The 25642-nt window shown below is 35.0% G+C and overlaps 1 protein-coding gene across 1 annotated transcript in view; it reads right to left on the bottom strand.

Annotated features, from left to right (window-relative positions):
• The window catches only part of GNAT3 (G protein subunit alpha transducin 3), a 47945-nt gene that overhangs the window by 17928 nt on the left and 4375 nt on the right, over nucleotides 1-25642 (bottom strand). The window contains exons 2-4 of the mRNA XM_006154349.1: nucleotides 16631-16673; nucleotides 13865-14006; nucleotides 4865-5022 (exon numbers count right to left, since the gene is read on the bottom strand). Of these exons, the coding sequence (XP_006154411.1) occupies nucleotides 4865-5022; nucleotides 13865-14006; nucleotides 16631-16673 (343 nt within the window). The remainder of the gene's footprint in view (nucleotides 1-4864; nucleotides 5023-13864; nucleotides 14007-16630; nucleotides 16674-25642) is intronic.

Raw genomic sequence — 25642 nt, forward strand, 5'->3', positions numbered from 1 at the left:
ATAAATTAATTTTTAGTTCAGGGTCCATCAAAAATAATATACTTCAATTTGGGCTTCTTCAAACTCTGCATGTAGGAATTATGTGAACCATTGCATTGAACCAAGTTTCCATATAACTTAAATAGAAAAATAAAGATTGGAGTACTTCTATTAAGACAATTTGGGAGATAGAATTCAGCTCAGTACTGTTGGTCAAAAATTGAATTTGTTCAGGAAATACGTTGAAGGGGTAATCTACCTTATCATCTCGCACAATAGCTTTAAAAAAGCCTCTTTAGGGGGAACCAGCAGTTAGCGTAATGGCTATGTCGCTGGATTCCCACGTAGTCAACCGCGGTTTGCGTCCCGGACCCGGTGGCTTAAAACTCATGCCGGGCATGTGTGCGTGCGTGCCCAAGATCCTGAGAGGAGAATGGAAGAGAAGGGATTGTGGCGTGATCATCCCCCCTGGGGGGTGATTTCTCACTTTCTCTATGTCTCTCTCTGTCTGTCTGGCGAGCGCACGTGCCCTATAGCGAAAACCTCTCCAAAAAAAAAAAAAAAAAAAAAGCCATTTTAGCATTAAAAATAGCAATATAAGCCATTTATTTTTAGAAGATTATTTTACTTTTAAACAGGAACAAACTAAAACTCAGACATTTTTATCAAGGGCAAACAGAAAAAAATCACACATCTGAAAGACACACAGGTATAATGTAAACATTTATCACCACTGTTTTATTTTAATTGACATAACTAGTTCTTAAAGAGTGACAAATCAAGATATATGTGTATCAAAGAAAATATTGGCATATTCTACTAATTGGTTTTTTAATATTCTATTTTAGGAAGTAAATCTGCTTGTGAGTTTCTTATGGACCAAGTTTGCATGTGTGGTAGATAATATTGTTAATCAGTTGGTTCATGCAGTAGTGAAAAATAAATAAGCACATCTACCAAAATATAGGTTACAGCCATTTGGATGATAACTAAATGAAAGCATTGGTAAAGACACATTTTAATGTACTGTTATTTGCATGTATGAATCATTTCAAGCAAAGCAGAGGCATTAGCAAAGTGACAAATTTGCATTTCAAATGCTTATTTTAATAACAAATACAACATGTGGGTCTTCAAGCCTGTGTTCTAAAGTTTAGGCCAAACAGAAGTCCTTAACAACTATGGCTCAAATCATTTAAAAAGACTTCTTTTCTTGAATCGTGTAAACTTAGTATTTCTTTCTGGCTGTTAAAAGGTTTTGGAGTGTAGATAGCAAACTATTGTAGATGGTCCCAGTGGGTATAAACCTTGGTCTTAACTGATAGCTCTACTCTTGTTCCCGTCAAGCCCTGTTCTTTCAGTTTGCTGAAACTAACAGATGACGGTTTGTTATATTGCCAACTGTGACTTTTGTTTTCCTTATTCTGATTAGATTCATTTCTTTTTTGCCTCAAACTGAAGAATCTCTTATTTTCATCAAAAAAGGAAAAAAGAAAAAAACAGCTGTATAGAAACCCACATAATGTATATAAAATAGATATGAAACTAATCTGATTTTATATTTACTTTTACCATGTGGATAGAATTAAGGATTTGATAAAAAAAAAAGATATGCCTTTATATTTTGGAGGAAGACAATGGCTTTTCAACTATTTTTCTTTGCAAGCTTTTATTTGTCTTTCATCTTAAGGACACCTTAAGACAGAAAAAAGTTACCATTTTAATTTTTTTATTTCTATATTAAGTATTTCTGAGACCTGGGGTAATCATTTTTCCTGTTGTTGTTTTACTGTAGTAAAAATTAATCTGAATAGTCAAAAACTATTAGAATGTAGGCAACATTCACAAAATGAATCCAAATAGATATTGTTTATTTGTATTTACCTTAAAAAACATATTTTTCATGTGAACCTATAACAGGGTAGATAGTGCCAGTGTAAAACATATGTTAAATAGTCACAGAAAAAAGCTAAAATTATAGAAAGTATAGTATATATCAAATTACCTATTTTAACTATACGATTAAAAAATTAATTATTTAATTTTATTTATTAATTTATTTATTTTAATTTGTCCAGAGAGGGGTGTGGGGAAGTGAGAGAGCAAGCTGCTGGGTCTGGGACTCAAACTGTGGTAAGCCATCTGGGAGTATCCAGCACCTTAACCACTATACCACCTGCTGGTCCCCTAAACTACATGATTTTAAAAAGGCTTTCTGCTACCAAAAAGCAAATAATTAGATTAACATAATGATAATATAATTGCAAAAAACATTTCTTTAAATATTTAAAGACATAATTAATATTATTTAATCAATATTATTAATCCAGAACTAAATTTATTAATGACTAGTCATTCTTCCCTGTTTTCCTCTTCCTCCTTCTCTAACGCTTTATTAACCAACAGCTTATGGAAGCATTTATTCCATAATTTAGCCTCTAATTAATTGTGACTGCTTTTTTACTAGTGACTAGTGTAGAAAAGCAATCTTTTGCTACACTATAGAGATCAGTTTTACTATTAAAATGTGGTAGGCACTGAAATACTTCTAAAAGTAATCATATAAGCTTATGTAATCACAGAATGACATTCATCTTCTCCTTTTCCAGAGAAATAAGAGCAGCCTATTTCTTACAAAGACAATGGGCTTTTTAGAATTTGGGATCAAAAGTAAAGATGAAAGTAATCATGTTATTTTTTTAAATCTAGAATTTATATGTTTTGTTATCTCTTAATTATTTTGGCTATCATTGATTAAAACTCTGAAGTGTCATGCAAGCTTCATTGTTCTGTCCTTAAGTGATCTTTCATTTTCGCTTTTACAATACCAGTTTAGTTTTTTGTTTGGTTAAGTTCAAACTGAACAATTAAATTATATGAGGGGGTCATCAGAAAGTTAATGGAAAATGCGTATTATGAAAAACCTATGCATGGATTTCAAGAGTTTTTTTGTACCAAAATAAATTGATACTTTGATTCCATTTTCTATGAACTTTCTGATATTCTCCCTCCCCCCCACATTTAGATATGTGTGCATACATTCTTACAGGCATATAGTGGTGGAATAGGTTAAGCACTTGCTAAAAGGAAACTTTAACTCACTTTGATAATAAAATTAGAGTATTATAACTTCCTAATTGCCTTATAGCTAGTTAATACTAATTGATGTTATTAGCTCTTATAATTACATTATCTTTTTGAGACTCTAAGACAGTCTACAAATATTTGGGAAATGAATATATTACTTTCTTCTAGAATTTTATATTTTACTTTTCAACCCAATGAGCCAAAGTATATGTCATTCATAAAGTTATTCTGGGACAGGGCCAACAGGTGTCCTAGTGGTTGAAGGGCTGGACTGCCACATGGCCAGCTGTGGTTTGAGTCCTGAACCATGCGGCCTGAAACTTGCTCTGGGTGCATGTGCATGCATGCTCAAAAATCTGAGAGAAGGATAGAAGATAAGGGATGGCAGAATGGCCATCTCCTCCAGGGTGTAATTTCTTGTTTTCTGTCTCTCTGTCTCTCTGGCAAGCACATGTGCCCTAATAGCAAAAGCAAACACACAAACAAATAAATATACAAATAAAATTATTCTGAGAGATGATTTCAGGAATATGATATAGATGAAATGGACAGCCTCCAAACATCAAAGTATGTCACCAGTGCGTGGTAATGCTTTGTTTTATCCTCAATGGTTAATTCCCTTTTTAAAACAATTTTGTCAGGGGATGCATGTCCTCACTGAAGAGAGAAAGGGGGAAAATGAGAAAACATTCCCTATTGGAAATGGTCAGGCTGCAATCCTGTCTCCTCCATCTCTTCCTCCTTTTGGGATTTGGGGCACACATGGCATGCCTAGAGGGTTTCTCAGGGCCCTGGGTCTGGGACTTGAACCGTATAGTTGGGCATGATGTAGGATCCAGCTGGCTTACCCATCATGCCATGGACTGGCCTATTAATTCCTTTTAATCAAGAAAAGATATTTGTAATATGTATATGTAAATAATGAAAAATTAATTATTCAAAATGCTCCTCTGCTTATATTCTTTTACATTGTATTTTTGTTATGTAGTTTTTAAAAAATTTTTCTTTCTTTTTAATTTGCTATCATAAAATGTAAAGCCATTTACTTTTACTTTTGACATTTGTGTTTACAAATTCAGTCTGCCTGTCTCTAATTCCTTTCTTTTTTTTTTTTCTTCTTTTTTTAAGTTTTTTTTTTGAGAGGTTTTTGCTATAGGGCGCGTGTGCTCGCCAGACAGACAGAGAGAGACAGAGAGACAGAAAGCGAGAAATCACCCCCCAGGGGGGATGGTCACGCCGCAATCCCTTCTCCTCCATTCTCCTCTCAGGATCTTGGGCACGCATGCACATGCGCCCGGCGTGAGTTTTAAGCCACCAGGTCCGGGACGTGAACCACGGTCGACTACGTGGGAGTCCAGCAACATAGCCATTATGCTAACTGCTGGTTCCCCTGGCATGAGTTTTAAGCCACCAGGTCTGGGACTCGAGCCATGGTCGACTACATGGGAATCCAGCGACATGGTCAATATGCTAACTACTGGTCCCTGTAATTTCTAAATTGTGCCAGAGAGTGAGTGTGCCCTCCAGAGAGAAACAGAGACAGAGGGAAAGTGAGAAAGCACCCCGCCCCACCCCCCCATAGGGCATGATCACACAATCCCTTCTCCATTTCTCCCTCTTGTCCAGATTTTGGGTGCCCACACATGTACCTGGTGTACTTCTCAACCTCAGGTCTGGGATTCTACCACACATTTGGCCACGTGAGATTCAATGCCCTTCACCTTGCCGCAGGCTGTCCTGTGTAATTCTTAATTTTAAATGTTTTAACTGCAATTCTTGTCAGAATGGATTCACTTACTAAGCTGCCGAGTCGTTGAGTTGATACTCAGATGCCCTTTCAAAGCAGGCCTGAATTCCAGGATCTTTCCATAGTCGTTTTATTAACTCAGCCAGTTCAGGTGTCATGCCACCATCTTCCAGGGCATTTGCCATTGCACAAAGTTGTCGTTGGTCTTCCTAGAGAGAGCAATTTTTGGTGAGAAGGATGCAAGTTATTTGGAATCACATATTCTGTTTTCTTTTTTAACTGAACAGTTTCATGATTTTTATCTTATTCCTAGGCAATAATTCTGCTGAACGTTTTTTCAAATTATTCTAAAGTTAATAGAACTAAAATTTCTTAAAATGACTGGCTGATGTCCAGAAGAATTCTCCTTCACAAAAACTATAAAATATTATATGGGAAAATTAGGATATTTTGTTATATATCACTGACTTTGGAATATGATATCAGAAAAGATAATATTTTGTGGTACATCTATTGCGTTTGCATAGTATCCAAATGCTAAGGTAAAAAAGTACTGACCTTGGGACCTTGCTGGACTCCCACATAGTCACTGCAGTTTGAGTCCCGGACTTGCTGACATAAAACTCAAGCAAACCACATATGTGTGCGTGTTTGTCCAAGATGCTGAGAGGAGAATGGAGGAGAAGGAATTGGGGCATGGCTATCCCAACTGGGGGATGATTTCTCATTTTCTGTTCCTTTGTCTCTCTGTGTCTCTCCAGTGAGCACACACACCTTATAGCAAAAATCTCCTCTAAAAAAAAAAAAAGTACTGACCTTTATTTACCTAATCTGATGTTTGGTCTCCCTTTGATCATTGCCATGTATTGTTTAGGCAATACATACATACATAAAAATAAATAAATAAAAAGAATGAGAATAAAATGGAAAATAATTTTAATATTTTAAACTGTATTTTTGGGGTCCGTTGGTGGTATGATGGTTAGGGCAGATGGATCCTACATCCTGACTGAGAGGTTGGAGTTTTGGATATGGTGGCTTCAAACATAGACATGTATGCCCCATCCTCTTTGGGGGGGCACTTTGTCATTTTATCTCTCTCTGTCCCTCTCTCTCTCATTTCCAGTGTGTGCATGTGCCCTCTAGCGAATTAAAACAAAAAGGTTTTAAATAAAATAGTATATAATATAAGGGCATTTCAAATAGTTTGTAGAAAAATGGAATTAAGGAACCAGCAGATGGCAAAATGGTTACATTGCTGGACTCCTGTGTAGTTGACTATGGTTTAAGTCCTTGGTTACATGGCTTGGAACTCATGCTGGGCACATGTGTGCACATGTGTGCCCAAGATCCTGAGAGGAGAATGAAGGAGAAGGAATTACGGCATGGCCATCCCCCCCAATGGGAAATTGCTCCCTTTCTGTTTATCTCTCATTAAGTGCATGTGTCCTATAACAAATATCTCTCTCAAAAAAAAAAAAAAAAAAAAAAACAAAGAAAAGAAAGGAAAGGAAAAAGAAAACTGGAGTTAAAATATGGGTTTAATTTGGTGCAAAAATAATTGTCATCCAAGTATCATTTTCTTATAATGTTCACTTTCTATGAACTTTTCAAAACTGCCATAGTCTGCCATCTGCTACCTTCTTGTCACCATAATCAACGGTAAAAATTAAGTAGTACATGAAGTTTTTGAACATCCCTGTAGGTGGTATTGATGGCATGCCTTTGGAGCAAATCATAGGGCAGTAATGAAAATTCATTAAGAAAACAAAGTCAGAAAGTATTATGTTAGCCCCACAGGGATGATATTTGGAGGTTTCAAGGAAAAAAGGAAATAAACATTTATATAATAAATACTATAATTCACAACTTCTGTAAAGTAATAATTAATATAGTTTTATGAACAAAACTCTTCTTTGGAACATTCAAAATTTGTGTTCCAAGGTAATTAAATAGATCATGATTATAGTCTAGGCAAAGGGAGGCATCTGGACTCAAATCCTGATTATCAGATTCCAAAGCTATTATTCTTTCTAGATCACAATTTTCTAGTGCATGTTATTACATCAACCCACATAATACCTCACATTATCCCCACAATGACAGTGAGATAAACACTGTATTTTTTTCCTTTTACATGTGAGGACTCTCTCAAGTTAATTCAGATACATCAAGTACTTTTCTGCAATGTCAGGCCTCTACCAGTGACTCATGCCCAGTGAAAACCTGCTACTTTTCCAATAAGTTTCAGTTTATTATTTTATTTTTTTAATTAATGATTTTCATTTTATTGTTTTATCCATATCTGCTCATTGTATAATCAATTTAGCATTAAGGAAAGACTTCTTAAGACTAAAAAAAGCATATTTCAACTTTCTTAACAATCAGATTTTATTGTTAAAGCTAAAATGATCTGGAGCCAGTAGGTGGTGTGGTGGTTTAGATGTTGAACTTCCACATGGCCAACTGTGGTTCAAGTCCCAGACCAGGAGGCTTGTCTTGAGCTGTTGATAGATTCATGTACCTACTATTTGAACAGAATCCTAACCTGTTTCCTGGCATTAAGTTTTAAGCAAAGTTCCTTAGCATTCCTTTGATTTATTAAAGTTAAAACTGCTTTTCCTTTTTTTTGGGAGAGATTTTCGCTATAGGGTGCGTGCGCTCACCAGATAGACAGAGAGAGAGATAGAGACAGAAAGTGAGAAATCACCCCCTAGGGGGATGTTCACGCCGCAATCCCTTCTCCCCCATTCTCCTCTTGGGATCTTGGGCGTGAACGCACACGTGCCCGGCGTGAGTTTTAAGCCACCGGGTCTGGGATGCGAACCGCGGTCGACTACATGGGAGTCTAGCAAAATAGCCATTACGCTAACTGCTGTTTCCCAAAATTGCCTTTTCTTGAAATTACCAGCTGAACTTGCTATTGAAAGTAGTTAGATTATTTAAGAAAATGTGTGTGTGTGTATCGGGGGGAAGGAATGGAAAACAACTGTAGACACCAGAAATAGTGAAAGGTCATAGGGTCAGAAATAGGGTAAAATACACACACACACACACACACACACACACACACACGCACACATATATGACACTAGAAATGGAAAACTATTGATGATAACATGCACGATTAGACCACTATGCAGTATATTCTGGATGGGAAATCACATTTTGTATGCTGTGATGTTGCTTAAGGGATGACTATAAATTAATTAATTAAAAAATGTTAAAAAAAATCATATCCCAGTATGTGTGTGTGTACCCCAAATCCTGAGTACGAGTGGACACTGGACAGGAAGGGATTGCAGGGTGGCTCTCCCTCCTGGGGAGTGATTTATAACTTTCTTCTCTATCTCTGTCTGTCTCTCTGTGGCAAGCACTAGCACCTATTGAAAAAAAAAATCAAAATGATCATATGATTATTGGATCAATTGTCAGATAACCACACTCAAGTGACCACACTCACTTTTTTCCATCTTTTTTTGCATCAACACATTAACATTTTCAAGGTCTTTCTTCCCTGTTTGACAGCTTTGAGAGAGAACTGCAAATGCAGTGCCATTTTTGCTGACAGCAACCTATTTGGCTCTTTCCACTATTAAAGTGCCATTTAGGACAAATTGTGCAATCCAACAGCTGCTTATTACCCCTAATGAGAAAAAATGATATGCCTTGTCAGCATACCTTTATATAAGCCGAATGAATATATCATTTTTTGAATCTCGTATTTAATTTAAATATACTTTATTTTTGTAGGTATCATGAAGATAATTTCATACATCTGAATGATATTGAGTCTTCTTGAGTACCTCTTCAATTCTAGTAACTCCCTCAAAGGCAAGGGGTACTTTAGAAAAGTTCTGATACCAGAACCCCCACACATACAAAAGGAATCAGAATCTCTTGATGTCAAAGCTTGCAAAGGTATCCAGCTCCCAGGTCACTCAAATATGTAGTCTAAATTAACAATTCCTGACAATACACCAAGGGACATCAAAAAGTTCATAGAAAAATGGAATTAAAGCATAAATTTATTTTGGTGCAAAAAATTGAAATGCATGCATAGTTTTTCATAATATGCATTTTGCATAAATTTTTGAAGATCTTTTGTGTTTTCTTTTTTTAAATCATAAATAACACTTAATCGAACACAATGCATTTCAGCTATTGATATTCTTTTGTACTTATTGAAGGACTAATATATAATATAAATTATTAAAATTCATATTTTTAAGAGACTGTGCCTTCCAATGAAATTTGGATCTTGAAATATTTAACATTAATATTGAAAGGTATTATAAAAATTTATTTCAATATAGCCAATAAATTGATTAAAAACTAAACTTCTACTGATTTTTAATTCCATTTTTTTTTGGGGGGGGGATAGGTGCTATAGGGCATGTGTGCTCACCAGAAAGACAGAGAGAGACAGAGAGACAGAAGTGAGAAATCACCCCCCCGGGGTATGGTCATACCAGAATCCCTTCTCCTCCATTCTCCTCTCGGGATCTTGGGCACACATGCACACGTGCCTGGTGTGAGTTTAAGCCACCGGGTCTGGGACTTGAATCACAGTTGACTACGTGGGAGTTCAGCGACATAGCCATTATGCTAACTGCTGGTCCCTTTATTTCCATATTTTAAAACTCCAGTTATTTCTCATCAAGTTTTACATGTTGACTCATGTCTTTCTTTCCAGACTTATTTCCTACCCCCCTCTCTCTGTGTCTATCTCTGTCTCTCCTTTTCTCTTTTCTCCCACCCCACCTCCTCCTATACCTCAAGAAATACAGGGCTCTGCTTTTCCTTGAATTTACCAAGCCCACATTTCAGAGCATTTGATAGGTTGTTCTCTCTATGTCTTTCCATAATTCACATCTTATTTGGTTCTCTTCCCATATGACTTGATCAAGAAAGCCTTCCTTCACTGATCATCTTTTCTTCCATTTTTCTGTCACTCTCTAACCCGTCATATTCCTTTATTTTTTTCTCATTGTATTTATTACTACCTAGACAGTGCACATTTGTTTGCTTTATAGCTTTTATATTAGACTATGAGCACATAAAGACAGATTTTACTTCGTTAATTTCTATATTCATAACTTTGAGAACATGAACTAATGCATAATACATGACTCTTAAGTATTGTTGAGAGAATGAATTAAGAAAATGATTATGCTTAGCAGCTTATGCTTCATGTTCTGAGGAACTTGAAGATCTCTAATAATCACCTCTTGCTCCATTTATTTTTACATGTACCCCAAGTTTTGAGTAGCATCCAAAGAAATGTTTTGCCCTATGACGAATTTGGAAATATTTGGAGATCATAAGCTTGGAAGGCTAGGGTCATATGGAAGGCCTATGTTCTTTTTCTAGTCCAGTCTAAAAATCTGGGGTAGGGGCAAGCACTTGTAGTTGCAGCTACTGCGGAGGCTGAGGTAGGAGGATCAAGTCACAGCAAAAGCCTATCTAAATCCCTCCTCCAAATAAACATACTATAAAACATAGTTTAACTTTTTCCAGATGAAGTTGGATATGTAGATTTCAATATACAATTTTAATGAAACTGTAGTTTGATCATCAAAATGGTTATGAGGGGCTGGCAGGTGGCGTGGTGATTAAGGGTGCTGGACTTCCACATGGTCAACCATGGTTCAAGTCCCAGACCTGGTGACTTTCTTTCTCACTTTCCCTCTCTCTCTGTCTCTCTCTGATCAAATTGGAAAATAACAATAATAAATAAATTTTTAAAAATGGTTATGTAACAATACTAGTATCTAATATTTACTGGGAACTCAATTTCTGTAATACTTTATATTTATGTGGATTACTTATGTTTTTGCTTCCTCCTTTAATAGTCATTGCAATCTGGTGAGGAAAGCACTAATATTTTGTGAATGAAGAAAATAAAACTTAGAGAGGTTAAGTAACTTGCCCAAATTTACAGAACCAGTTACTAATAAAGCAAAAGTACATTTTTTTATCAGAACTTTGTCTTTTTAAATGACAATCAGTGTGATTATGTAAAACTATAACTTGCACAAATAAACCAATTGAAAGGTAAATAGAAAGCCATAGGACCTCAGAACTCTGAAAGCCACACATAGGCAAAGTGTATAGCAATTAATCTGTTGAATAAACAATAAACCAGGGAGAGAGTGCATTTATCTTAAAAAGCAAATACTAAAGGATGTGATTGAAACCACGAAGGTTTACATTAGTTGAAATCAAGACAGGAGTTATGTAGTGCCCAACAATGGTTATGGGCTGCTATTTGAGGAGAAGCCATGAAAATTATTTAGTATTGCTTAAGTCAGTGTTTACGTCAATCATTTTGTGTAATTCCATAAATTGTGCTTATTTTTATTTTTCAGTCAGCATAATGGCAGCAGTATATAGACTCTCTTGCTTTCACTCCACCTGTATGTTAGGTCATTATAACTCTAAACCCACAGATTTCAGGTATTTAATCATGACTGGCACCACTGACTTGCTCACTGAGCTATATGAAGCATAAATCACCATATTTAAATAAGCAGTAATGGGCAAGGTTGTCATTTGCAACTTTTCTGCCATAAATATGTGGGATATTGCACATATAAATTAAAACATCCTTAATTCATCCTCAAAAGAATTCAGAACATGTTCCTATTTCAGCAATTATTATTGCCTAGATGGAAAAAAAAATCTCCTATTCATTGAAACCATTAAAAAAATTCAATGCATAGTTAAAAACGCCATCATGGAAGTCAGAAGTGGATTTTGCCATAAACTCTAGCTACTTCTCTGAAACCAGCTAATCCTCTTTATGACTTATTTTTGTCATCTTTAAATTAAGGGGGTTATGCTAGGTTGTCTCATAAGGGACAGTTTAACATCTTAGGTTCTTAGAAAAAGTCAGGGTAAGAGGTAATTGAACTATTCTTAAATAAAAACATGATCACTAACTCACAGAATGATAGAGACCAAAAGGATCTTAGAGTTCAGCCCTTTTAGTCTCTTTTAACATGTGAGTGGAGCTAGAAAAGTAGGTAACTTATTGGAGCTAAGTTGTGAGAAAAGCTAGAAATGGAAGGCGAGTCAGGAGCACCCCCTGGATCTTGGCTTTATAAACTGTTATAGGTAAGTCAAAGAGATCTGAGCAGGAAGTCTCAAGATAAGAACAAAAAGGACATCTGTTTCGTCAATCACTGTTGATTAGAGCCCTGGCGTAGCAGCTTAGAGCCCTGGCATCTAGAGAGGAGAGGATACTTAAATTTTATTGTTTAAATTGTTATTTTAAACTCACCTGGAGACTATATTATACAATAGCTTCCTCTCCCACAATGTACATATACACACCAACATCTTGACCCAAAGAACCAAGTATTTTATCACAACATTCCTCAGCTCCCTATCCAATAACAAAACCATCTGCCTTAATAAGGGTGTGGTTAGCATTTTCTTGCTCTTTGGAGGCAAGTAAGAGGAAGAAAAGACATTTAATTCTTCCTTTAATATTGTTTTGTTAAAGTTTGTTTGCTTGTTTAGAAAGCGAGAGAGGAAATGAGGATTACAGGGAACCTTAACAGGGTTTTGCCAAGCCAAGATCCTCCTCTCAGCCTTGCAGAGCCTAAGGGCAGACCCATAATGTTGAGGTGAGCCTGAGACCCAAACCTCAAGCATCTCCATGTAGCTCCAGTATCTCACAGCAGTGCCCGTGTCTGTGCCCCCATGACTGGGTCTAACTTTTTGTTTAAATTGAATGGCATAAAAAAGGCATTTTTTTTCCTTTTAATCTTATGACTTCCAGTGGTTATTTAAATAGTCTCAACTAAATTGGAGCGAGGTCATTTAAATGGTCAAACCTAAACAGAAGTGTATGAATGTTGCTTTCTTCTCTTTTCTCACTGCACTATTTTTATTGTTATTGTTCCTATAACAAGGTATCTGAGAATTACATCGAGGACAATTCAGTTGACATATTCTGGAGTTAATCAGCGGCTCCTGGAAGGGACGCATGCAAATAGGTAAGTTCTTCCTATGGATTGCACTCAATTACTCTTTTTCTAGATGGTAACAGCTATTGTTCTTCTTCAAGAATAATATATATGGTTCATTTGCCAACTGTAATAGTTTTCTATGCTTGCATATAAAGTGTTTTAAAGTAAATGGGTTTATAATGCATTTTTAATGTAGAATAATTTTATTATAAATATAAAATAAAGAAAAATAATTATTTAGATAACTGTTTGTAAACATATTTAAGACTAGAGTTGGGTGGCCAGCCGATGGCATGGTCATTAAGGTGTCTCTAACGTGACCAACTGTAGCTCAAGGGTCAAACCTGGAAAATCATGTCAGGCATGTGTGCGTGCATGGCCAAAATCCCAGGAGGAGAATGGAGGTGAAGGGACTGCAGTGTGGTCATCCCCCAGGGGGGTGACTTTTCATGTTCTGTCTCATTGTCTCTTTTGTCTCTCTCTGGCAAGTGCACGTGCCCTATGGCAATAAATAAAATAAAGAAAATAAAATAAGCGACTACCTGAGTATATTTACTATCAAAAATTTTATTTACTCACACAATTTTGAGTTTTTTTAAATTTAACATTATATAATGAGCATTTCATCCTTGCCACAGTCTTTGTAATTGTCATCAAACATTAATGATAATTATAGTGTTTTTAAATTTTTTAAAGTCTACATAAAATGACTCATAATTTAAACTGAAAAAATAAAGTAAGATAATGCAGATTAGATGTTATACAATAAACTCTTTTGTATTTAAGCAAACATATAATATTCTTCTATATTACACTGTATTAATTGATACTAGGTTTGACCCTTAGACAAATAGTTAATGTTGAATAAAATTAAAGCATAAAATGAAAAAGAGAAGTTTTATTTCAAGGAAAATAAGAAATATTATTCTAAACAGAACTAATGTTTCTCAAATTCTTTTTTTGTATTCTTAAATTTTTGGCATAGATTAATATAACAAACTTATTAAGTCCTACAATTTTGTGACTCAACCTCCATTGTAGAAACTTCAACTGTCATTATTTGCATACTTACTGTACTTCTGGGATTTACATAATCAATCCCAAGGGTGGTCATGGCTTTCACAATAGCTAGGATGGATTGCAATGTATTACTGTAAATTACTGCTTTGAACTCCATGCATTCTTGCTCACTGTAACCATTCTTATGGATGATCCTATAATTTAAAAATGAAAAGCTTTTTGTTAATTGAACAATTGATTGTAATACTGAAATAGATCAACAAAAAAATGCTTCAGTAGAATTACAGTCATTAAAAGATGAAGAATTTTGACCATATACAAATGCTAAGTAACTTTATGACTTTGTTTTTTTATTTACATTGTTGTTTAATACAATATTTTCTTTCTGGGCACCTCATGTTAAATATGAAGAAGATTTAGAATTTGTTCCAGGTAAAACTTTTTTTTCAGAAAAACTATTAAATCATGAACATTTTACTTAGAAACTTAGTCTTTTTCAAGGGAAATATTCTTAGGTTCCTAGGACAAAATATGTACAGAGTTCTGAGACTGTGTGTTGTGTTTTCAATAAACATGATATCTAGAGGAAGCAAAGGTATTTAGTAAAACAGTCATGCCTTTTCCTATCACTTACTGCACACTGGAAAATAGGAGAGCCTGCTTTCTATTTACAGCATTAACAAAGGCACCTTTTTTTCATGCAAGTAGTTACCCTGTTATATCCCTTGTCGCTCCTCCATCTGCGTACGTGCCACTGAGTTCTCAAAGTTGAAATGCTAGACATTTTCTTTGGCTGAACTCTTCTCTTCCTTCCACTCATTCAGTCAGAAGTCAAGGTTTCACTACTAGTTTTGGAATAATAGCTTTAAATAGATTTGCCTATTAAAAGTTAAAATCTTTGCGAGTGCTAATTACACTTCATTACATCTTTATTGCATAATAGGTTCTTGTTTCTGTTTTGGTTTTCGATTGTTTTTAAAGTGCTTTATGTTCATTAGGTATCTTTTGGTTATTTATGTACATAGAGACTTTAGCAGAGGGAGAAACATGAGCACAAATACCTTTTTAATATCTTTGAGGATATTAAAACTTTCAAGTACAAGAATTTTGCACTGAAAGGAGTAAAGGAAGTAATTATATTTATTGCACTTTTTTATATTTGATTATTAATAATTGCTGTATTTCTACTTTAAACATGGCCATGTTTGCCATATTACATTAAACATAGAAAAGAGACAATCAAAAATTTAAGAAAAGTACAATAAACTATATGAATAGATCAGGAATAATTTTATTAAAGAAATATCAGGTCTCTTTTAAAAAGCTGTACTTTCTTCCAAAGTGTCCAGTTTGTAGTTTCATAAAGTTCAGCGTTGCTGAAGCAGGAAGTAGAAAGACAGAAATGATGGAGATACAAGGATGAAATGAAAGTCAAAAGCTGGGTTCTGAAGTGTCTTATGGGCCGTAGCAAGGCGTTTGATCCTTAAGAATATTTTTATAAATGGCAGTTAGGTGATCATGAGTGATCTTTGAAAGAGGAATTTCTGTGATGTGCCAAAGGCAAAGTGATGGAAATGATTTTAGGCTAAGTGGAAAGTGGAAAGTAAAGAGAGCTAGAGTTCATAGTTCTTCACAAAAGTTTACTGGGAAAAGAAGTTGTGGCCATAGGACCAGCAGTTGGCATAATGGCTATGTCGCTGGACTCCCATATAGTCTACTGTGGTTCGAGTCCTGGACCCAGTGGCTTAAACTCATGCTGAGCACATGTGTGTGCGTGCCCAGGATCTCGAGAGGAGAATGGAGGAGAAGGGATTGCGACGTGGCCATCCCCCCCCCCACCCCGGGGGTGATTTCTTAAGGGATTGTGACGTGGCCATCCCCCCCCCCGCGGGGGTGATTTCTTAGTTTCTATATCTGTCTCTCTCTGTCTTTCTGGCAAGTGCACACGCCCTATAGCAAAAATCTCTCAAAAAAGAGAAAAAAAAAGTTGTGTCCAGGAATCTCATTCTTTTTTAGTGATAAAAGTAATAAAGAATCATCATAGAAAATGTGAAATGAACTTTTGGAAGACCTTCAGATGTATGATTTGTTATAGCTACATAATATTTCAATTGAAGGATAGTCCCATAATTTTGTGATCTATTTGCTTATATTTTATTTGAATTTGTGATTCTTTATTCTATGTTATATTCATTAGCTTAAATAATGATATAAATCTTTTTGAATATAAATAAAAATACTTTATATATTTTAATGATTTCATTTTCCCACTTAACTTTTAAATAATTTGCTACTGAAAATTCTCAGAAACATTTAGAAAATGAATAATTGATATTCTCAGCTTACTGTGTCTGTTAAGACATTATTTCTGTGAATTTGTTATAATATATAATTTTATAATTAATGGTAAGACATATTTACTTCTTAAAACCCAACTCAAAATGGATAATAGTACTTTAAAATTATTGTTTGTTGGTATAGTAAAATGAAAAAAAACCTCGTTATTGATTTAGTTTGTATTTTATAATTAGTGAAGTTAAACTAAAACTCATTATTTGCCTAACTCATTAACTTTAATGAACTGTTCATAGTCTCTCTCCACATATATATAAATTTATATATTTTTAAGTTTATAATATATATTATTTATATTTATATGTATTTATACATATTATAGATTTTTCTAGTTTTCTGTTTTTCATTTAATTCTAACTGCTATTATCCATGATTTAGAAGACTATCAATCAGCATTTCCAAAAGCTTTTAAGAATAGTTAAATACATATAATATTAATCATCTGATATAGTTGTATACCTACTTCATTTGTTTAACGATAGTACTTTTCCCAGATTCTCCTGCTCCTGTAACAGAAAGAAGGGAATGTTGTCAACTGATAGTCCAAACGAGCTACTAAATCTTGTCACCTTCTTAGGGGTAGGTCTTTAACAGATCTCTCTCCATATGTATCTTCTACACACATTTAATGGTGTGTGCTATCAGGGAAAACATTACTGCATTTGAACATTATTTGGGCACTTTATATACTGAATTTACAACCTAAGGAAATGGTATCTAATTTCCTAGTCTCTGGATTACTCTCATTCTCCCAGACTGTCTCTTCATATATCCTAATTGATTAAGTAGTAAGAGAAATAAAACCCAAATACTAAAAAAAAAGTATTGATTTGCAGAACTGTTCAAAGCCCACTCTTTTTCTTTTTTTCCCCTTCAGTTTTTGCTGAAGATGCATTCACCAGAGAGAAACAGAGAGAGTGAGAGGGAAAGTGAGAAATCACCCCCCCTCCCCCGCCATGGGAATGACCATGCTTCCATCTTCCATCTCTTCTCCTCCATTTTCCTCTCAGGCTCTTGGACATGCATGCACATACACCTGGAATGTATTTCAAGGTATAGCACTCAAGCAGTATACACATACACACACACACACACACACACACACACACACAGCCTTAGGACTTTTATCTAGCAGCATAAATGCAACAAGGCTCAGGAGGATTAATTTAAGGCTGTTTAAAATGATTAAAAATATGGGGCTAGCAGGTGGTATGGTAGGTAGTTAAGGTGCTGGATTTCCACATGGACAACCATAGTTTGAGTTCTGGACCTGGTTTGAAAAGCACATCAAGTGTGTGTGTGTGTATGTGTGTGTCCAAAATCCTGAGAGGATGGAGGAGAAGGGATTGTAGTGTGGCCATCCTCCTTGGGGGATGATGTTTCACTTTCCCTCTGTATCTCTCTGGTGAGCGCATGTGCTCTATTACAAAAACAAAACAAAAAGATTAAGAATATAGAACTGCTATATTAAAAAATGATTATGACTCTTAAGAATGAAAATGAGAAAATGTAATTAAAATTTCTGTAGTATGGACAGTATGATTAGAACAAGAACTAAAATATTTACTTATCTGCCATTCCAGAAATTGGGTCATAGGACATCTTTGAAATTCTAGTGTATCTGATAGTTTTGAACAGATTTCAAAATAACACAGCTAAGGTTATTTTCAGATTTCCCAGGAAATAGCTAAATTTATGAAAACAGACATAGATGTACCCTTTATCAACATGGAACTCAACTGCCTCATTTAATTAAAATTATTAGCATGATTTTATTAAGCAAAAGTAAAATAACTTTTGCTGACCCCACATCTCAGATTTTTATTTAAATTATGTTAAAATTTATATTGACTCAGAGGATACTGCCACCCTATTTTAAGTTTTTAACTCCACTCTCATCCTGTTCATCTTCCTTTCCTTATTCTCCCTTCACCTGTTCCTAGCACTTAGCTGTTACTTCATGCTTATTAATTATTCCTATATGATTTTAATTTTTCAATGTCTTCCATCATTGCAAAGTAAATTGTACAAGGGAAAAGGTTTTTGTTTTGTTCAGTTATATACTCAAAGCATTTAGAACAGTGCCTAATTCAGAGCAGAAGCTCAATTAAATAAAATAATTTTTTTTCATTTAAAGAACTATTTTATTTAACTTTATTTATTTATTTATTTATTTATTTATTATTCTATTTGACCAGAGAGGTACAGAGTGAGAGAGAGAGAGAAAATAAGAAAGCAAGCTGCCAGGTCTGGGACTCAAACCATGGACAGTCTTGTGGGAATCCAGTGCCTTTAACCACCATGCCCAATGAAACAAATGAACTTTTAAAACTTATACTTCAAAAATAAGGTTTTTGTCTTTTGTACTATATGTTATGTTTTTCTCTCTGAAGTGTTTCTACATGGTTTATAGTTTTCTTAACCCTTCATGAATAGATACAATTATCCCTAAATTTAATTCTATTTCACAGCAAAAGAATTATTTTTTTATCCAAGGCATATCGCAATGTATATAGTTCCTACATTTGTTTGATGAGGTGTCCTCCTTATGAGATACTGAAGAAAGGAGACTGCTGAAGCTATGGGAACTAATGTTCATTGGCTGGTGAAAATATATACATCGATTCTATTTCCTGAATAAACCTCCACAATACTTTCTTTTATGATTTTATGCTAGTGTGTTTTTACAAGTAGTGAAATATGACAACAAAATCAATGAATGTGAAAACCAACCAAAACAGTTTTCTAATATTCATATACTTTACTTAGCATAATTAAATATAAACTTCTCGTTTAATAAAAGTTGCTATACAAGAATAAATATTTTGAATATTAAAACATCACATTAGAATATACCCTTGCCCGTTTTAGAAGACAACTGAAATATTATTTTGCATGACCAAGGGTTATTTATTTGTGAGAGTAACATGAGTAAGTTGATGAGTTTTGCACAATATTCTGGTTTGCTGACTTTAGGTAATTTGCTATTTTAATATATTATGTGCATAGCTTTGAATTGGCAGTCATCCAAAATTATAAAACTGCCCTTCACTGATTTTCCTCTAGAAATCTCTAACAATAGAATTGCATATTAGACATTGTACGTCATCCTACACAGATGACAGATCTGGAGACTATTTCTCCAGATATGCTTATCTATTTTTTCCTGTTTTGAAAATTACAGTAATAAGGATGTGGGAAGAAAGTCAATGAACTCAGCAGGATCTTCAGTACTGCCTGTGCAAGTGTATTTAGTGTTGTGTTGTATGTTATATTTCGTCCAACCAAAATGGGAATATTGGGGAAAAAGCAAAATTTTGAAGAAAATCTGAGGCTGAAAGAAGAATGTCTCATTTCTGAATATCAATTAAATTTCCTTAAATGATGCTATGATAGGATATGTAGGATTTCTGTAATGAAGTGAAAATAACAGAGCATTTTTATTTAAATGAATTTTCTATCTTGAGAATAACGAGAAAACAAAACGTGTCAAGAGTTTTTCAGATTGTACCAGGCTGTGTATAATGGACAAATATGGTATCATTTAAGAGCCACTGTCAAACAGATTTACTTAAAATCACCACCAAATTTTATTTTATTCACTCTATAAACTTTTATAATTTTTTGGGGGGAAGTGACTTTTAGACTGTCAGAAAGTTAATGTATATTTAGATGGTCTTCTGTACTTTCTAAATATGACCAATTTACAGTCATACTGCTGACATTTGCAAAATCTTTCTTAGGCTATAAATTGTGTTAATATATCATTAATTGTTGATAATGTATTTGGTAATTCGTGGTGTGTCTAGGGTGAGCAGAATAACTGATTACCTCTAAAACTAGCTTGTAGTAGCCCAACTGCAATAGCATGGTTGGACGCTGCTGCTTGACATGCAGAGGCTCACCCTAAAGATCTAGGTGGACTGTTGCACACCTGTGGTACCAGCTACTTTGGAGGCTAAGGTAGAAAGAGCAAGATCCACTGAGACCCAGTCTAAACCCCTGACTCATGTACACAAATCACAAATATATATATATGTGTGCATATACATACATATATATATATACATACATATATATATGTATGTTTAGAGTCCCAGACCCAGTGGCTTAAACTCATGCCAGGCATGTGTGCATGTATGCTCAAGATCCCAAGATGAGAAGGGATTGTGATGTGACCATTTCCCCAGGGGGTGATTTCTCACTTTCTGTCTCTCTGTCTTTCTCTGTCTTTCTGGTGAGCGCACATGCCCTGTAGCAAAAAACCTTTCCAAAAAAAAAAGAAGAAAAAAAAAAACCATGCAGTTTTTAATGATACTATGTATTAAAATTAATATTTTCCTTTGGAATTCTTTCTCTTTTTGTTTTGGAGACTACATGGGAGTCCAGCAGCATAGCCATTATGCCAACTGCTGGTGCCAGAATTCTTTCTTAAAGGTGGAATTCTTTCTTTTAGACTGAAGGTGTCTGGACTGTCCTGTTGTACATGGTGACTTCAGATAGCTCTGTGACTATCTAGGATAGCCACTATTAATACATTAACAAGAAAATTCTTTAAGAAAAACTGATCCATATAAAATCTCATTTATTATCTGAAACTCTATTGCAAAGTTATTTTTGAAATAATTTATTAAATCTCATTGTCACAATGATTGTAGGTCTTAGTTCACTGTAACCATTCCATTCTCGTAAGATTAGATCATATTACAAAGCCAAATATAGACCTGATAACAGCATGTTCACATATTCTGAGGGTGTCCTGAAATAATCTCTTCCTTCCAAGCTGTGGCCATTACTCAAATTATTTTCTTAGTCAAGGGGTACCAAGGAGAAATTTAAAAGATATATATTTGGCTCTTTGAAACAGATAATGTTTCAAACGATTAAATATTTAATTTGTACTTAATTTATACCTTCTGCTCAGAAATTACTTTATTCCTAATAAGAATAAATTAAGAATTTTTTTCACTTTTTAAATACGAAAACATCAAAATAGTTTTAAAGGTACACAACATGAAAACCTGTAACTGAATTTCAACTGAAAACATGCAAGACTTGACTGCTCATTTCATACAACTTGTTAGAATAGGCAAAATTCTAACATTAACTCACAGTCATACTTACTATTCTTTTGTAGGTACTTTTAAAAATGTATACATGGGGGCGTGGTGGTGCCCGTCCTATGGCAAAAATGTATACATGGGAACCAGCAGTTAGCGTAATGGCTATGTCGCTGGACTCCCACGTAGTCGACTGAGGTTCGCGTCCCGGACCCGGTGGCTTAAAACTCATGCCGGGCGCGTGTGCGTGCATGTCCAAGATCCCAAGAGGAGAATGGAGGAGAAGGGATTGCAGCGTGACCATACACCCTGGGGGGTGATTTCTCGCTTTCTGTCTCTATGTCTCTCTCTGTCTGTCTGGCGAGCACACGCACCCTATAGCAAAAACCTCTCCAAAAAACAAAAAAAAAAGATTGAAATAAAAAATGTACACACACACACACACACACACACACACAGTAGTTTCCCCTTATTTGCAAAGGTTATGTTCTGAGACCTCATTGGTTGCTTGAAACCATGGATAGTTCCAAACCTAATGTACTGGCTTTTCCTAGATATTCATGCCTTATGATTAAGTTTATTTTATAAATTAAGCACAGTAAGAGAAAATGAAAAAATCCATTGAATAAAAAAGAAATCAAATCAAATCACATATTTGTGCATTAGAAAGAAACTTTAGAAATCAATCAACCATGAGCATGTCTTCTCCTCCATTTTCCTCTCGGGATCTTGGGCACGCATGCACACACGCCCGGCATGAGTTTTAAGCCACCAGGTCCGGGACGCGAACTGTGGTCGACTATGTGGGAGTCCAGCAACATAGCCTTTACACTAACTGCTGGTTCCAAAGCATGTCTTTATTACATGTATGAGAAAAGTAATTTCAACAGAGATTATGATGCTCATTCATACAACCAGGTTTGAAACTATGCCTCCTGACATACATAATAATGCTATATCATATTAATCTCTTTTTAGGGATACACTAATAATGTCAATATAAAACTGGCTTCATCACTGATTTTATACATTATTTTGAATGCACTTATTTTAAGTGATTATGAAAGCAGTGTACATTCACAGACATTGGTATTGCAGTATCAGGTTGTCCATTGATAGACTGTAGGCATGAAAGATTTTTAGGGCAGTCTTCTTTGAACTTAATTTTGTTCCATGTATTATTCCTTTTGGCAACATCAGCATTCTCTGTCTCTTTCATATGACAGCTTTTCGAATAGTTTGGACTCATCGTAGGAAAATGGAACAAGCGTGTTTATGTTTTGGAATTAAATAGACATTGGGCTTATGCTCATTCCTGACTGTGATTAAATGTCTTGATCAAATTTAATCTTTGTGAGAGTCAATTTTCTATTTTATAAAATTGGATTATTAATATCTACCTCTGAGAACTTAGAATGATTAAATTATAAATTAGCTGGAATATATTCTAACAACAAATGAGTTCTCAACATTTTCTCTTGTTAAGGAATATGCTCACTTCTTTTAAAATGGACTTTTTAGGTATAATGTGTCCAAATCTTCTTTTTATAAAGTAACTATTTCTTTAATTTTATTCATTATTTATTATTATTATTATATTAATTTGCCACAGGACATGCACACTCACCAGAGAGAGAGAAAGTGAAATAGCAAGCTGCCAGGCCTGGAACTTGAATCATAGGCAGCCATGTAGGAGTTCAGGGCCTTAACCCCTATGCCACCTGCTGGCTCATGTTCTATTCTTCTAACACTTTTTTTGGAGAGATTTTTTTGCTATTGAGTTCATGCGCTCGCCAGAAAGAAAGAGACAGACAGAGACAGAAAGCGAGAAATAACCCCCCTGGGGGGATGGCCACACCGTAATCCCTTCTTCATTCTCCTCTTGGGATCTTGGGCATGCACGTACATGCGCCTGGCATGAGTTTAAGCCACCGGGCTTGGGACTCAAACCGAGGTTGGCTACGTGGAAGTCCAGTGACATAGCCATTATGCCAACTGCTGGTCCCCTCACCCTTTCTTTTGAAACATGAATTTTAGAGCCCTTATCTTCTGAACCATACTTCATACACTATCCAATGTCGTTCTGAAGTGCTGAAACTTAAAATTGTGCTGGAGATATGAGATTTCTGAACATTCTGACATCTTATGTAGTAGGATAGGGTACAACTTACTGCTTTACTAGGTCTGTCTTACTCCTAGTGTTTATTTCTAAGTAGATATTTTTCTTTCATTTTTTTTTTTGGAGAGGTTTTTGCTATAGGGCACATGTGCTCGCCAGATAGACAGAGAGAGAAAGTGAGAAATCACCCCCTCCCCCCCAAGGGGATGGCTACACTGCAATCCCTTCTCCTCCATTCTCCTCTTGGGATCTTGGGCATGCACGCACACGTGCCCAGCGTGAGTTTTAAGCCACTGGGTCCCACACTCGAACCATGGTCGACTACATGGGAGTTTAGCGACATAGCCATTACTCCAACTGCTGGTCCCTATAGAATATTTTTCTTAATAGCAGTTATGATTGGTTTGCCTCCTTTCTTTTTCTCTATAGCTTTATCACATTCTTTACCTATATTGACTCTGCAGTCGTTAAAATTTTTCTTTTGTTTTAATATCAACTTTTACCAAATATATTCTTCCACAGATCATATATATATATATAATTGATTTTGAACCTCAATAAAGATATCTATTAAATTCTATTTTGCTTTTGGAGGAAGCATTTCTGGTAGTTAAGATCATTTGGAACTTGAACTTGTTCTATCCCTGTAACTTATAAAACAGATTGGTACTTAGATTTGAAATACATGCCTTATCCATCTTTGCCCAAATCCCTGATACGAGTGTTGAAGAGGACAAGGGCAGGAAACTGTCACACCCTAGCATCCCTTTTGTTAACCGGAAATTATTAATCATCATAATTCCTTGTTATCTATCTGTAGTCAACAATAATAAATGTTTCCCATTAAGCATAATTACTGAAGCTTTTATACGTACAGCATTTTTGGTTAAAGGGAATTCCTTTTTATATGTAGTGATTTTGTCATGAGTGGATAAAATTTTTTAAATTAATTAATTTTGAATCTCCTGACATAATTAGGATGACTTTTCTCCTTTGATTTGAGAATATGAATAATATTTATTTTAACTATGCTTTCTTAGAATAACTCCTATGCACCCCTCCTTTTTTTTTTTTTTTTTACATTTTATACATTGGTGGCATCAGGTTGGTAATATTTTATTCTAGTTTTTGTATCCATGTCTGTGAGGATGATGTCCTGTCATTGTCTTTTTCAAATTTTATTGTCAGGATTGTCAAGTAAGAAATTGAGATAAATTTCCATGAGAAGTTTATGCTATTTTGAAATAATCTATAGTCTATTTGATGGAACTCACTTGCAAGGCAATATAAATGAATTTATATTGCAATATAAATAGAATTTTACTATTTAAAAAAAATCTATTTTTTTTTTTTTACATTTTAACAGTAGTTTTTAAAGAATTATTTTGTTTATTATTACTTTCTATTTGACCAGAGAGTGTCGGAGAGAAAAGAAAAATGAGAAAACAAGCCACTAGGTCCAGGACTCAGACTAAGGTTGGCCATGTAGGAGTCCAGTACCTTAACCACCACACCGCCTACTGGCCACAGAGCTGTACATTTGTAATGAGCATCATAGTCTCTAATGGATGTATTTTTGTCATGCATGGAATGAAGAGATGTGCATGGCTGATTGATTTGACATAGATGACTGAAAAGAACATTCTACTCTCTAGTATTAAATTTTGTTCTCTTTACTCTGTTATGTGGTTAAATTTATTTTGCTAATTCTGCTATGTAAGTTTTATTTGACCAGTTATTCTCTAAAAAGTTTTTAGATGGTGTCAGAATATTTAAAAATCTCCTAGGTAATACTAAGAATATAGCATACCTTACAAAATATCTGTTTGTAACATAAATGGGACCATTTGAAAATTTGAAAATGTTGATTTACTACAATAGATGTAAACCCATTTAAAGTACATAGCTTTGATCTCTAGACTCCATTAAGGCTTACATTTCTAACAGCCAGATGACTAGAATAATATTTTTTTTAAAAAATTAACTCATATGGCATCATTTAAAAATAATCATGAGATGTTTATGATACAGTACATAGAAAAGCAAAGAGTAAAAGGGTCGAGGGACCAGCAGTTAGCGTAATGGCTATGTGGCTGAACTCCCATGTAGCCGACTGTGGTTCCAGTTCCGGACCCAGTAGCTTAAACTCACGCCAGACACGTGTGCATACATGCCCAAGGTCCCGAGAGGAGAATGGAGAAGGGATTGCAGTGTGACCATCCCCCCTGGGGGTGGGTGATTTCTTGCTTTCTGTCTCTCTGTCTCTCTCTGTCTTTCTGGAGAGCGCATGTGCCCT

The sequence above is a fragment of the Tupaia chinensis genome, unplaced genomic scaffold, assembly GCF_000334495.1.
Source record: "Tupaia chinensis unplaced genomic scaffold, TupChi_1.0 Scaffold000406_1, whole genome shotgun sequence".
Taxonomy (NCBI): Eukaryota; Metazoa; Chordata; class Mammalia; order Scandentia; family Tupaiidae; genus Tupaia; species Tupaia belangeri.